The sequence below is a fragment of the Rhipicephalus sanguineus genome, chromosome 10 (genome assembly GCF_013339695.2).
Source record: "Rhipicephalus sanguineus isolate Rsan-2018 chromosome 10, BIME_Rsan_1.4, whole genome shotgun sequence".
Taxonomy (NCBI): domain Eukaryota; kingdom Metazoa; phylum Arthropoda; class Arachnida; order Ixodida; family Ixodidae; genus Rhipicephalus; species Rhipicephalus sanguineus.
In genome coordinates, this window is record NC_051185.1 from 76,358,606 (window position 1) to 76,374,779 (window position 16,174).

The 16,174-nt window shown below is 44.2% G+C and overlaps 1 protein-coding gene across 2 annotated transcripts in view; it reads right to left on the bottom strand.

The window, feature by feature from the left end:
- Positions 1–3,018: 3,018 nt before the first annotated feature.
- LOC119372145 (tyrosine-protein kinase Src42A) overlaps positions 3,019–16,174 on the bottom strand; it is an 83,743-nt gene continuing 70,587 nt past the window's right edge. The window contains exons 4-7 of one of the 2 annotated variants that reach the window (XM_037642605.2): positions 9,944–10,129; positions 8,960–9,287; positions 5,798–5,982; positions 3,019–3,283 (exon numbers count right to left, since the gene is read on the bottom strand). In XM_037642605.2, coding sequence (XP_037498533.1) covers positions 3,101–3,283; positions 5,798–5,982; positions 8,960–9,287; positions 9,944–10,129 — 882 coding nt within the window. In that variant the 3' untranslated portion in view covers positions 3,019–3,100. The remainder of the gene's footprint in view (positions 3,284–5,797; positions 5,983–8,959; positions 9,288–9,943; positions 10,130–16,174) is intronic. The other variant, XM_037642606.2, reaches the window with a different exon arrangement.

The window sequence follows — 16,174 nt, forward strand, 5'->3', positions numbered from 1 at the left end:
ACACACCCACCCACGGTCTGCGGACGTTACCAACGTCGCCGACAAGAACGCTATTTTGGCCTTCGCGGTTTTAAAAAATATGTATGTAACGAGAAGCACCAGAAACAGGCATCGGTGATCTCAACAAACATAGCGGGTGTGAATGGCATGTGAAATGCACAAAATATGGAGCACGAAACGATTTGTGAGAAGAAAGCGGCGAACGGCGTCCACCAGTTAAGAACGTTTGTCAATGAGAGATCGAAGGTTGTGTCTGGAAAAAAAAAAAAAAGGAAACAGATAGCGGAACTGCAAGCAACACCACGGAAATCACCACAGCCGATCACACGTTTGAGGGCTCCCATACGGGGGCTCCCATATGAGGGCTCTCGTATAAAGGCTCTCGTATCAGGGTGTCATGCCACAACCTATCTGCCTGCAACGGAAGTCTAAGTCGATTCGTAAAAGATCACGAAGACGAGGTGAAATGAGTTCCTCAGCAACGCTGAGCGTATCGTCAAATTCAAAAACAAAAGTGCAGTTCTGAACATGAAACATACCACTCGCTACTTTTGAAAGAACGATTAAACTCGTGAAGTGCCCGCAGTTCTGCTCACCGCTTCCTTTGGCGTGAACCTAAAGGGGCACAAAATGCGCAAGTAATAAGCCTCTGCTGTGACAGGCACTAAGTATCTTAAAAGAAATGTAAAAATAAAATAAAACCAAGACAACAGCACCACCGCTAAGCAGTCCCGAGAGTCACGACTGTGCACATGTAAAATCTCCTTCAAGCACCCACAGATCCGGTCGGGGCTCGCATGCGAGACGCGTACAAGTTCACGATGATACAAAGAAGGTGCACGCAACGCAAGCCACGTCAACGCATGAGAACGCCATTATGACCAGCCTTAAAAAATAGAAAAATATTCAGAACAACTACACAAGCAGAGTCTACAGCGAAGTGACGGCCACACCAGCCTACATGGCACGGACCACCACCTCGCAAAACGTCTCCCTGAAACACAAACACAGCACGAAACACGGCAATAGTGACGGGAAAGAAAGTACGCACGAGCAAACCAAAACCGGTATGTACTTCGTAAAAACGGTCCGTGAGAGTCCTAGTTTGCGAGTCATTTTTTGTCCTATAATCGAAGAGTAAAAAAAAAAAAAACGAATAAGCTCCACGTTTCTTAGAACGAAAACTTTTCCTCACAAAGGTGCTGCTTCTCGTAAAATTAAAAACAGAATGCACGAGGCAGACCCTTTGCGAGAGATACAGCATCACTAAAAAGAGAGATAGCACGTAACACAAAATAACACACGCACCCACGCACAATTTCAACTCCTGTTCACACTGTTTGTAGCGCTCGACACGGCACCAAGTCTTGCGCACTTCGGCGCGCTGGTGACGAAGACCCGCGTACACGTCAGTCTGTTGTGGTTCACCGAAGAATATATGGCAGCGAATGGCAACAATCCGTTCTAGGGAGTGTGGGAGGTTCACGTCCCATTCTTCAAGTTGCGCACGGAACATCACCGATGTGTTGGACGCTGACAGGCGAGAGAGATCTCGTTTCTCTGCTCTTCCTCGGTGACGACTAGAGCCGAGGAAGTCTGGGTGGCAGCACTGAAGAAGGCCGTACCATGCACTGACGCATCGAGAGAGAGACAGAGGCTGGGTGAGAAAGCTAGGCAGTGAAGTCGCATTACTTGCGATGTTTTTGAAGCATTGCTTGGGTGCCTCTCGGCTACGCAGCCCTGTCGTAACTGAAAGACGCCCGAGACAAACTGCGTCAGAACAAAGCCGCATCCGAGATGAAAGCACACTTTAACCTCGGTATAGTGAATATGGGTAGAGTCAAACCTCAATAACAAATTCGCATATAACGAATTACCGTTTATACTAATGAAGTAAATGAAAAATAGTCTTGCCATTGGTTCAGTGCAATGAATACACTGTTATAATGAATTTTTGCACCTAACAAAGTCATTTTGATGTCAGATGCAAATTCGTTATAAAGAGGTTTGTCTGTAACGAAGTAACGATTGTAACGAAGTAAATGAATAGCAGCCTTGCCTTTGTGACGAGTGTACATCTCGCCTGAGAATGATGTTATTGCACTCGGCCTTCTTATGTAAATGAAGCCATATAAAATTTTAACGGGTGCATCCATATCTATGTTATCCTCAAGCCAACCAAAGATGTACAGAAAAATGTAAAAAGGTGTGTGGAGTGCAAAGAGTCGTTACTCTCCCCACTGTCATAAGCAACGTCGCTACCTTGTACAAGTCACTGTAGTGAGCTGATGGAGAAGTCAATTTCTGGCAATATGTATTCAAGTAGTTCCAGGTTTCAGCAACAAAAGCTGCCAATGATTATGAAGTAAGCGCACACTTTGAGACCACAATCCTGTCTTGAAAGCCCACAACATAAAGAGAAAGAGGGGAAATTCCTTGCTGCGTACGGAGAGGCACCAAAGCAATGGCTGTGCAATCGGCAGGGTAAAGAATAAGCCCTTGAGCACAGAAGCAAGGCCCACACGAAGCCTGGCCCGTTGGCGGGAAGCATAATGGCAGCTCGGAGGTCAGTGGTGGGGTGTGGATGTCATTCCGAGAGGCCACACCACGATGGTCAGTCCGAAATGCCTTGCCACTAGCACGAAACTTGGGAGTGCGGTAAGACCAGGACATCTCCAGACGAAGCACGCTGCATCGTCTGTCACACAAGTTGAACACGACGCATGCTTCCGGAAGTAGAGCCGGTCGTCCACTGCGTCGCGGACACCGCGGGATCCCAGAGAATGTGTTTACACTTTACCGTGGAAGCCTCCGATGCCCGCACCCGCTGGAACGAGGCGTGATGTCGCTGCCGCGAGCGGCCAGTGACTTAAGTATATGCTTGCGTGCTCGTGTCTGGCAAGGGTCGCCATCGGTACAGCGCGGCAACGGCATCCTGGATGCACCGCGGAAACGAAATGGCGAGGGCTGGCGGCGGGAGTCTCGCGTATCGCACTTTTTTTTCATCCCTTCTCTTTCTCTCTCTTCTCCAGCGTGTCTCTCAGTAGATGGGTGGCGCGGTGACCGCCTGCGGCTGGCAGCAGAGGCCGCCACCGGAACGTCAGTAGGCCATGGCAGCCTCCTTGTACTCCGAACCCTCCATGGTGAAGAAGTCCTCGAGCTTCCACTGCAGCGTCTCAAACGTGGGCCGCTTCATCGGGTCCTTGTGCCATGTCTCGAGCATGATCTCGTACAGCGCCGGAGGACAGCCCGGAGGGCAGGGCATCCTGTAGCCGTGCTCAACCTAGAGGGTAAAGAAAAAAAATTTCTGTGAGTCTGAGTCCGAGTGAGCCCTAATTGCAGAACTCTAGATCCAGCGCTCAATGTAGCATTAATTCTCTCTAATCCAGCTCTAATTCTGCGGTTAATATAGTGCTAATGCCTTTCTTGTGTAGGCTTTTGTGTAGTTCTAAATCCTGCGCTAATTTCGTTTGTGTGTAGGTCTTGGTGGAGCAGCAGTGGAGCGCTTAACGCAGCTCCACTACCGTGAAACCTGAGGAAGAGCGTAGCACGAGCAAACCAGTGACTCCCTTAGCAATCGCATGGTTGCTACTGCCTCGGCCATTGCACGCTTGCCGAGGCGGTGGCGCCCGCTCTTGCGGGGCCTGGGTAATCAGCCGGATATTTCAGAAGCATCTTTCACGATTTTAGGTAAATTAGTGCGATTATCTCTCGATTATATTTGTAGTTTATATTATTTTAGACATTGTTAGTTTATTTTGTGCTGGTTTTGGGCATAGTTAGTCGTGTTTTAGGCCCGTATTGACCACCGAGTGACCCTGAGACACGAGGCAGTGGATGGATGACAAGCCGAGCCCCTAAGTGCTACGCACTTAGAATAACATCATGCAGATTTCACACGTACTGGGAAATTGACTACAACAGAGTGCAAGACTGGGCAAATCGTCTACATTCATTTTAAAAAGCAGTGCATTGGCGACGGGAACACTAGGCAGAGACGTGGTCGCATTGTAAGCATCTGTCCTGTGCACTTCTTCAACATCACGAAAGAGTACTCAAAGATTAAAACATGACATCATTTTTTTAGTACAAAACTGCTATGAGCAATTTCTCATGATAACTGCATCATGCTGCTGCAAACCTGGCCGCTAAAGGTAATGTTGGCTCTGATGTAAGTGTTTGAGTCAAACTTACACTGGTGAACTACAGACACTGGAAACAAAAGTACGAGCATTAATTAGCCATCAACTGTCGCATTTCAATCCATGAGTATTGTACACAGGACTGGTGCTGACAATTTCATTAATTCCCTGCTTTGTGTTCTCATCCCTGTTGTGTTGTGCTGCAAGGCCTCAGTAAATTTTTGAACAGCTTGTGTAAAACAAGCAATCCTGTGCCAGTAAGTGGAAGTGCAAGGAGAGCTGTAAAAATAGCAGTACGGCCTTTGTTTTCACTTCACCAGAGCAACATAACTGCCTTTTAAGTTTAAAACCTGATCTCAAGTGCTGTCTAGCTGCTTGAGGGAAAAAGAGGGGTCTAGTGAAAACACAGGGCTGCTGTAGCTTTCCTTTCGTTCAGTGACAGCTTCTACTCGTTGCAACGGATTACACTGACCCCGATGCAAAAAGGCAAATCAAACTGTTGCAATGTACCTTTCAAAATCCTATGCGGAATTATAGCACTGCACTATGCATGATGATTAAAAGGAGCGTGAAATGACGCGGGAAAAGACGAAGAAAGCTACAGGGCAAGCGCATGCCAGCGCACTCTATAACGACGTGACTAAATGCAGGTTGCATACAATTGCATGGAGTAAGTCGCACTATTTTTTGTGTTCTGCTTAGTTGCTTAATTCGGCAAGATTAATTAGCCAACTTTGTAAGTGATGAAGCTTGGCAAAAAATTCTAATTTGAAAGTTGTAGAATGGTTAGCGAAACGTCGGTCTGTTAACTACTATTAGTATTTTTTTCTGCTTACTGCAGATGCCCAAGAAATAAAAAAAAAATACCACTTGGCATGGCTGCTTGCGTACCGTTATTGCAGTGCTCCCTAATGTTCCCTGTGTTCCACGACAGCTGGTAGCCGTTCCCAACCTTTCTACGCTTTTTCGCACGACACCAGTGTATTGCAGTAAAGTGATTTAGGAAGTGTTTCGTACACGATAAAGTGAGTCGAGATCGTCCCGCTTTTCTTTCTGCCTTGATCAACATGCAATTGTAGTCGTGCACAGTGTGGCCGCTTTGTAGCCAGGCATTTGGGTTTATCTGTGACTTTTAGAGATGTAAGAATGCAAATCTACAGCTGGACACGACAAAGCTTGCAGCAGATATTATCTGGCGCAAACAAGTAAAATGTATGAATTAACCAAACTTATGCTATGGAGCAGTTTTAATTGAGCTGCTTTAAGGTACACTGCAAACACAGCCGACCAACCAAAAATTTCAGGTTTGTTTAAATTAACGAAAAACTTGAATTACCCGACTATGAATTGCAGCGAGTATACAGTACTGCTGAAAACGTGGTGACAGGACAGGCACTGAGCGTCTGTCCTGTTGTGACAGACGTGACAGCACCGATAGTGGGTGTTTGCCCTGTCGCATCTTTCATCACTACTGCCATCGAACCGTTCATACTTCACAACATGTTGCACCAACTGGCATAGCAGACACCAGGACCCATTATGAGTTTGTCCATCTCAACACACCTTGTTAAATCAACATTCAGTTGAACGACAGCGTCCTGTAAGAGCAATGCGCGCAAGCACACAATCTATGCGGTCAGAACAACCATGCTCACCTGGTGAAGAACCTCGGCATTGGTCATGCCCGGGTAAGGAATGCGTCCGTAGGTGACCAGCTCGGTCAGCAGAATACCAAAGGACCAGACGTCCGACTTAATTGAGAACTTGGAGTAGTTGGCCGCCTCGGGCGCCGTCCACTTGATGGGGAAGCGGGCACCCACGCGCGCCTCGTACTCGTCCTCTGCAAACAGCGCAACGAGACGACTCACGGTCAGTGACACGCCTCAACCCTTTCCGGAAACGTAATGCCACCCGTGCTGCGCGATGCTGCAGGGAACTATACAAGCTTAACAGACAAACTATGCAGCCTCAAGTTGCTGCATTTTCTCGAGCATAACCAGCACAAAATGTACAAAAAGTTTGGAGCTAAAGTCGGGGCGCGAGTCATACACGAATTCCGGTGCGCGAGTTGGCTTCACGGCAGTGCGTCACGGTAATGAAAGGAAGGTGGCTTCACGACAATAAAGCCGGAAACTTTTATTTCTAAAATTTATATTTCCACGGTTTGTTGTTCGGAGGGGAGGGGTTGGGGGGGTCAGGTTATATGCAGGTGCGGGTTATACGCAAGAAACGTTTGAAAAGAAACATTTTTATGTACATTTGGGACAACTGGTCAGAATTCAGGACTGTCCCGTGCAAATCGGGAGAATTCGCAGGGATGTATATGCTAAGCTAAGACAATCTCAATTCCACACTCGCCCTTCGCCCTGGACTCGCTCAGACGACAGATCGCATGCCAACAAGTCAAGCTCAACATTTGTTCTAGCGGAAACTTAGTGCTAACAAATTGAAATGCGACAGCAAAACTTATGGTATAATGACTGGTATGCGCAACTGCCCCAAATAACCGCATCATGTCACTACGAATCTCGCCACTAAAGGTAATGCTGACTCTGATGGAAGTGTTTGAGCTTAATTTATGCCGACATGAACCAAACTTGTGGAAATCAAACTATGTGCATTACTTAGCCCTAAAACACCGCATTCCATTCCAATTCATGAGCGCTGTACATCGCTCATTAAAAGGGGCCATGACACAGTCGCCCTGTTCCCCACAGTTGATCGTTTGCCACTAAGAGACGAGATCTGAATATGATTAATCGTACAAAAACTGGATTTTAACCTCACTTTTCTATTTGAAATTTCAGTCTAATGCACCGCCTCTAAACTCCTCTCACTGACAGTGACCGCCATGTTGGCATGCGCTGTGCCGCGTTGTGATGTGAGCAACCACCTACGTGTCATCTGCTCTGAAATGGTGCAATTCTACGCAGGACGTGTTTGGTCGAACTTCTCTGCACGCCCGGACACCCAACGGCATAACAATGGTGTCACCGTTGAAGAGCATTTGCATTTCCTTTATTCAAGCAATAAAAAGCTGCAGCAGACCGCCAAGCTACACGTGAAGAAACAAGATCGTGCATCGTGGCCATGATGCATGCCTAGAGTTCTCTATCACTTCTGCGTATTTACAGTGAACAAAAATATGGCCTTTAAAGGCCAACTCCGGCGATTTTTCGAGGTCGATGGATCTCAGTGAAATTCGCTGGGTACATTCTTTTACACGTTTCCGTCATTTATGCCAAATTACAGGCTTGAGACATGAGCAGATTGTTTGCAAATGAATTTTAAAGATTGTCTGCAAACGCCCTCCTGGCTTCCCACAATTGTTGGCAACATTGCGTCTGTGACGTCAGTATTGGCAAGGCGGCGGAAGTGACGCAGCCGAGGGCACCGCTAACTTCGGTGCTTAGGCCACTACAGCGAGCGTCTGCTGTGCACAAGGCGACAGACAGCGTTGGTTCGGCCGGCGCTTTGCTGGTTGTGCCGGCTGTCACAGTTTTCATACTCCACGCCGGTGTGACCGGCATGCCTTGCACGACTTCCGGTTCGTTCGTAACAACGTCTACGTCACACGTTGACAGTACACTCGGTTGGGTTTCGGTTTCGGTGTTGCGCTTTTTTGCTTATTTAAAATTATTCTCCAATTTGCCGAGTATTTCTGCTATCGGGCCCGTAACAGGAGCGTCTTAGGAACATAAAAGCACCATTACTTTGACATGGCCAAAAAATCGCCGGAGTTGGCCTTTAAGAGCCGAGTTTGTCGCTGGGACAGTCATTTCTGGGCGTGTAAATTCACTCCGTCACCCCTCATGGTTGCCACACTGCCATACAGTTTAACAGCCACATTCAAAAAGCAAAAAGTTTCTACCTTGGTGAATGCACTCAAATTTCGCTAACTTGCTGTGGAATGCATACGGGTTGACATGCAATGCAGGAATGAGGCTAGAAATTTTGACGCTATTACCCCTTTAACCATTATTTCGTGCCTCAGAAAAATTACTGGGACATGTGTATTTATTTAATGCTTTACACTTCACTGGTAGTCACCTATTCTAAGAAGCAAACTGCTGTTACAACCACTGGTAGGGTTTTGGGGTCTTGAAATGGAATGCCATGTATCTAAAACGATGAGTTGACTGATTAAATGATTGTTCAAAACGACTAACAGAGAGCTATGCTAGTTGGTAGGTATTCATGCTAAAAAGACAGGGTGTGCAAACATGGACACAAGAGAGAAATCAATACACCACAAACGCCTTGTGTCTTGACTGCTCTCTTGTGTCCGTGTTTGCACGCCCTAATTCTTCAAAATGATTGAATAATTGTTAGAACCACTGTTAGACTGATTGATTGATTGATTGATTGATTGATTGATTGATTGATTGATTGATTGATTGATTGATTGAACTTGGTAACCCAACATAACACTACAAAAGCACAAGCTCGCGCCTTCATCTTTGGTAAGTTGACAATCTGCAACAGGTAACGTGTTTATGTGCTAATCAGAACTCAGTACAATTATCATGCTTGTGCTCCTCGATCGTATTTTATTGGGCCAAGAATCGGCCATATTTGTAGGGGAAATACAATGCGAACCACGCCCTCGTCGACAACAGTGACGGACGGGCGCAACCAGTCGCGTCTTAGCATGCTGAGGAGACGAGAGCCGGAAAGTGCGAGAGACAGCGGGGGTACGGGACGATCGGGAGGAGAGCCGTGCTTGTGAGGAGCCAGCCCAGAGTGGCGGTGATGGCCTCAGCAGAAGAAGAAGAGAGGTGTGAGAGAGGAGAGGAGGAAAGAAGCGGCCCACTCACGCCCACCTTTGATGAGCCGCGCGAGACCGAAGTCCGCTATCTTGACCACGTTGGCATCGCCGACGAGGATGTTGCGCGCGGCGAGGTCGCGGTGGATGTAGTTCTGGGCCTCGAGGTAGGCCATGCCGGCCGCGATCTGGGCGGCCATATCGATGAGCTGGGGCAGCTGGAGCGAGCGGCCCTTGCCCTGCAGGAACTCGAGGAGCGAGCCGTGCTTCATCAGCTCGGTGATGATGTAGATGGGCTCCTCGAGGGTGCACACCGCATACAGCTGCACCAGCTTCTGGTGGCGCAGCTTCTTCATGATCTGCGCCTCGGCCAGGAAGTCCTGCACGAGCACAGGGTTGCACAGCTTTCAGAAACCTCGGAAGGCCTTGTTCGTGTGCATGCCTGGGTGTGTGTCTTCGCGTGCGGGAGTGTTCTACGTGGTGCACCACAAAGAACATGATGACAAGGTAACACAGTTGAACTCCAATAAATCATGCGCTGGGATATCCAAATTGTTGTCGATACAACATTTTCGAGTGTACACTGTTCCAGCATGCAGAACAGCTTATAAAGAATGCCGAGTTTTTCGGATGCCGGTAACAAAATATTGTGAGGCTTTGTCCAACCACAATACCTCCTAAACATGCTTTGAAGTTCCACGTGCGACATTGTCTAAAAAACAAGAAGGCAAGTTGTTCGTGATCACGCTGCCGTCAAAAATTTGTACCATCAGACAAATGGACTATGCTTTGTTTGTGCTATAAACGCTCTGTATTGACTTTATCGGGCCTTGTGCAAGCAGCTGGCACTATGAATTCAGCCACTAATATCGTCCCCTTCGCTTGCCCAGTAATCTCCAAAAACGAAGAAGTTTTTAAGCTCTTTGTTTGAGGCCATGAAGAGGCAAAAAGCACGCTCTCCCAAGAAATGTCAGTGAAAAGCACGTTTACACTCTGGTTAAACGAAAACAGGGCAGAAAAGCAACAGCAGACCTACCTTCGGGTCCATGGTTCCCGGCTTGAGCGTCTTGATGGCAACAGGCGTGGTGTTGTTCCACAGGCCTTCCCACACCTCGCCAAACTGTCCCTGACCGAGCTTGCGTACAAACTTAAGTGAGCTCCGTTCGATCTCCCATTGGTCGCGTGTCGAGTGCGACAGGCCACTGGTCATGGGCTTCTCCACCTGTGGCAGATATGGACATAGCTCAAGACACTGTATGCGAAGCGCTGAGGAAGCTGAACGATGTTAAAAGTGCTAACACATTGCCTTTATACCCCAAATGGCAGCTGCACATTCTTTAATGCTCGCGCCACACGGGCACAAGAAAATGGCATTCAGCAGTTCAGGCCATTGCAGAACAACATTTTTTCTGTGGAGCTGCCACACGTTAGTGGCATTTGACTTGATGATGTATTGAAGTGAGAAATTTTGGAGTAATAATAATAATAATAAAAAGGAACACGCCTTCTTCGCAAATCTCATCTGCGTTCAAGGCTAGTGAATTGTAGAAATAAGCATACCACGGTGCCACTAGCTTGAATTTGTTGCCGTCTTTTACAACGTTGCGACCGAGTGCCGCAACTTTGGCCATTGCATGATGAATCCGAAGTGCTGGGCTTCGGATTTGCTCTGGCATGTCGAAGCCATTGCAATCCTGAATTAAATTTTCCCAAGTACAACAAAGGAATAGCATGAGATTTGTTAATGTCATACACAAAATATGTTTTACACAACAGACACAGTTTCAAATGTTTCAAGTATATCGCACTGCGCGAGCTACGGCATCGACAGTATGCATTTCGCAGTTGAATGCTTTCTGGCAAACACATTAGGTTGTGAATGACATTAAGGCAAATGGCATTAGCTTAGCCCATGTGGCACCATGCAAACAGCATTAAATCTTAAGGCATTGGGAAGTTAACGCCTTTTTGTCTGCCCGTGTCGCATGGGTATAAGAATTCCACTAAAATCAAATTCTGTCTAGTTGCATCTGTAGACGCATGCCTGCATAAATCCCCGAGTTGAGGTAATGAAGTACATAGCAGCTTGTCTTTCTCTACACCAAAATGAAGCCTTAGCCAACACACAAATATGTATAACACTGCATGTTCTTATAAGTGCATGTGTTCTCCATGTGCTGATAATGACAAGGGGTGTTTTCATGACAGTGTAGAATATAATTGTTTAAATCTATGTTTGTCATATTGATGTTTGGCAGTATCAGAGTTGCTTGCATTCATTCCCAAGCTCAAGTTTATTGCTTTCCAATACTGAGTACTGACACAAAATCTTAGGCTTTTGAGTGATGCTAAAGTTTGAGAGCTTGTTATAAACTTTGATTCAGGAAACTCCAATGTTGAGTGCGAGGTGTATTCAGGCGACAATGATAGTGATTAAAATACAAAGTAAAAAGCTAGAGTAACCACACATTTTTTCCTTTTAGAACATCCAGAAATTTTGAAAAATGTTCAGCAATACAGTACGACCGACATATTTTGCCAATTGAATGCCGTTTCATTCTAAAGCTTGACGATATGCTAGTTATGAAGTAAATTCTATGCAATTTTCAAAAAACCTCTAACGCTTGCTGAGCACTGAAAAGATTCTGAAGTTATCAACATAAATTAATCTTCCAAACACAATGACCTGGACCAGAAATTCAGCTCCTGGAAGACAGAAAAATTATAGGGTGGCTCCTTTAGGAGCCATATACAGTAACTCCTTCAGGAGCTATATAAAGGAACTCTTTACAACACCTTTAGGAGCTATATAAAGTAACTCTTTACAACTCCTTTAGGAGCTATATAAAGTAACTCTTTACAACTCCTTTAGGAGCTATATAAAGTAACTCTTTACAACTCCTTTAGGAGCTATATAAAGTAAGTGTTTGCAACTCCTTTAGGAGCTATATAAAGTAACTCTTTACAACTCCTTTAGGAGCTATATAAAGTAAGTCTTTGCAACTCCTTTAGGAGCTATATAAAGTAAGTCTTTGCAACTCCTTTAGGAGCTATATAAAGTAAGTCTTTGCAACTCCTTTAGGAGCTATATAAAGTAAGTCTTTGCAACTCCTTTAGGAGCTATATAAAGTAAGTCTTTGCAACTCCTTTAGGAGCTATATAAAGTAAGTCTTTGCAACTCCTTTAGGAGCTATATAAAGTAAGTCTTTGCAACTCCTTTAGGAGCTATATAAAGTAAGTCTTTGCAACTCCTTTAGGAGCTATATAATGTAACTCTTTACAATTCCATTAGGAGCTATATAAAGTAACTCTTTACAACTCCTTTAGGAGCTATATAAAGTAAGTCTTTGCAACTCCTTTAGGAGCTATATAAAGTAAGTCTTTGCAACTCCTTTAGGAGCTATATAAAGTAAGTCTTTGCAACTCCTTTAGGAGCTATATAAAGTAAGTCTTTGCAACTCCTTTAGGAGCTATATAAAGTAAGTCTTTGCAACTCCTTTAGGAGCTATATAAAGCAAGTCTTTGCAACTCCTTTAGGAGCTATATAATGTAACTCTTTACAATTCCATTAGGAGCTATATAAAGTAACTCTTTACAGTCCATTAGGAGCTATATAAAGTAACTCTTTACAACTCCTTTAGGAGCTATATAAAGTAACTCTTTACAACTCCTTTAGGAGCTATATAATGTAACTCTTTACAATTCCATTAGGAGCTATATAAAGTAACTCTTTACAACTCCTTTAGGAGCTATATAATGTAACTCTTAACAATTCCATTAGGAGCTATATAAAGTAACTCTTTACTACTCCTTTAGGAGCTATATAATGTAACTCTTAACAACTCCTTTAGGAGCTATATAAAGTAACTCTTTACAACTCCTTTAGGAGCTATATGAATTAACTCTTTGCAACTCCTTTAGGAGCTATATAAAGTAACTCTTTGCAACTCCTTTAGGAGACACGGGCTCCTACAGGAGCCATATAACCAGCAAAATCAGCAGAAACCAGCAAAATTGGCTAACATCGCATGTGTCAAAAGTACACAAGCAGTTCACGAAACGATACAAGACCAGACGTAACAACATGCGGTTAGGCACACACACAGGTGTACTCTATAGGACAAAACGTCGGTAAAAGGCAACTGCACTCATTGTGTGATAAGATAAGCACGCTCTTCACCTTTGTGTAGGATCTGCAGTAATAGGATATGCTTTCAGGCTGAGACGGTACAAATTACAAAATGTAAGTGTCAAAGCATCCACAGCAAGTGCAAATGTTTCTGGATAGTACAGTGTGCAATTTAAGAAAGCAGCCATGCTTCAGTGCACTCGTAAAAATTTAGCGGCAGCTCGCAAACTGGCCGCAATTAGACTCTCGGATATTTCTTGTTTTTGTTTCCTGTGACTACAGGAGTAGAATGTAGCACTTTCTGAAAACACGTCATGTGCACATGTTATTTTGGCATGTACTGTAGTGTGTAAAAAACATACAGGCTTCTTAATTTTATTGAAGGAATCTTTTTATTGTTTAAAATTTTTTTCATGATGGCACAGTGCTGATGCTTTTTAAGTTCTCCTAAGCATTGTGTTAAAGAACATTTTTAAACAGTGATACAAATGTCAGCTGTTTTTTTACCACTGGTTTAAGTTCTTGCACTTTTCTTTTAAGGCAAAAGTTTTTGAGCCTGCATGCCGAGTTGCCGCATATGTGGGGACAGCGGCCGGTGCCAGGCAATCACCTCTAGTCTGCACCTCCTCTTCATATTTAAAGAAAAAGAAATCTATTTCAAACTTCAAACCTGCATAACAAGCACTGGGAACCAGTGGCACTACTTGCTAGCAAAGTGCACTCGCAACGAACGCATTAGCGATGTGATTCTATGGAAGAAAGGTTTCTAGTTAGCTTAGTATTTTTTAATCTCAAATAGTGATGACAGAACATGAAGACAGCTAGAACTAATAGTTAGGACAAATGGCTACTGAATGTGGAACTTCTCAGGATCACTGCAGGAACCTTCCGTTGTCTATCTTCATGCAATGCTATATTCTTTAGCACGGTTTAAAGTGCTATTAATTGCCAAGGCAGTGCAGTCATAACAAAGAAAGCATCGTCAAATGCATGTAATCATCGTATTTCATTGACAGTGCAGTTAGGAACACGGCATAAACTGTAACAGCCAAGTGGCAGCACAAGGAGATGTCTGCTCCCTAATACGGGTATTAGACCAAACTGTGTCGCAAAGCCTGTGCGAATGGCAAATACAGTTTCCAGGCTACATACTTCCATGCATTAAAAATATTGTAAGCTAATCTGCTACTATAGTAAAATTTCAATAGAAGAAAAGCGCACCTTTTGAAAATTTTTTAACAGAGTGAAGTGCTTTCAATCTCTGAAAGCATGTAGTCTTCCTTGTACATTCTAAATCTCTAAGCAACAAAAGCGGCTAGCGTGATCCAAGGTTTTCAAAGAAGATGTTTATCAAGGAATGGGTCACAATGAATCCGGTGTCGTCAAGGTTTTCCTCAACTGACTCGCATATCACCACAATAAATGAATTATAACATCAGTCTGGGGAGGGTTGTTCTTCATTTCCAAAGCTACCTGCAACTTTAGTGCGGACAACATTCTGCTTAGCCTGAGTTCTACCAGATGGCGCCAGCTGTTCCATTACAGTTAATTATAAATGTGCGCTGACTTCCCTGTGTCAACGTAGACCCCAGTTCCTCAGCCAAGTAAAACCAGTCAGAAATTACCCTTTTTTTTTCCTTCTTTACTCTAGAATTTCAGTATGTAACTCATATGACTATTTTACGTGTTTCAGGTTTAACCAACTTCTTGGGTTGTTTTTCAAATCTGTTCAAGTTCACTTAATAAAAATTTAGGTAACTTCGAGGTTGCAAACTTGCAGTTTTCAGTTTCGGTATGCAGGCACAATGATTGCTCCTTGGCATATAAAGCATAGCCTCGCAAACTTTTGAAGTATGCCAACTGTACCATTTAATGGTTTACCCAATTAGTGTTCATTATGCTCTGTTCATTATGCTAAGATGGCACATACAACATCCCGATAAGCTCAAGACGATCACAGTGCCACAAATCGATGCTTACTGGCTAAAGTACTTGCAAATGTAATGCTTAAGGAAGAAAAGTTGGCATAGAAGCCGTCTGAAATGCATTGAGGCAGTGCAATATCTCATCAACCATTATCTTTTTCATGCAGTTCATGAACGCAAGGATGGGTAATGTGAAAGCAGTAGTTGTGAGTTAACTACACATCAATCTAGCTGAGAAGTCCATATAGTTCGTATATGTAATTTAGGAATAACTATGCTTATGAAATGAACGAAAGAAGAATCAGACGAACTACCCATTTTTGTTAGACACATATTAAGTTAACAAAAAATGAAGCCAAGGAAAGTATAGAGAGCGTTACTTGTAGTCCTCAAATGAAGTGTAGTGATTATAAGAAATAGAGATAAGGGTGGATGAAAAACTTGTTACTGGAAGAGACTGAACTCGCAACCTTTGCAATAAATACACATGCAATGTGCTTCCAGTTGTGCTACAGCAGCAGCCATTTCTATGACCATATTCTTGGGTATATACACATGCGTAACCCTTACAAATGTGCAACTAATACGTATATATAATCACTACATATGTGTAACCCTGACACGTGTAATTATTATGCATGTGTAACCCTTTCACATGTGTTGCCCTTACGCATGTGTAACACTTAGATATGTGCAAGCCATACTTACATAGCCCTTATGCATGTCAACCCTTACACATGTGGAACCCTCACGTATATGTAACTTTTACGTATGTGTATATGTCCAAAAAAACAGCAGGAAGGGAAAGATGGAAGCGTGCGACGAAAAAATCCATAAACAGGGGGTGGGTGCTCGAGCCGATGTTTTGACAAGTGGACTTGTCTCCTTCAAGGCTGGAACTGATTAAATTAGCGCTTGGGTGTATGTGCTTCGTACCCTCTCCTCCAATTCAAACAAAGGAGGAGGAGGGGGCAACTGTTAAAGTGGGGGTGGGGGAGAGGCCGCCGTGACGAATTGATTGAGTCACGGCGTATAAGTAAGGTTTATAAAGACTGTTTATTACAGCGTATCGCAAAACCTTTACGTACGTTTAACCGTTATGCATGTGTAGCCCTTACGTATACATAACCCTGACAGCATCAGCCAGCATTACTCATGGTCAGAGTGGTGAATGTGGAACACTATTTTTTCTCAACAACATCACGTAGGACGT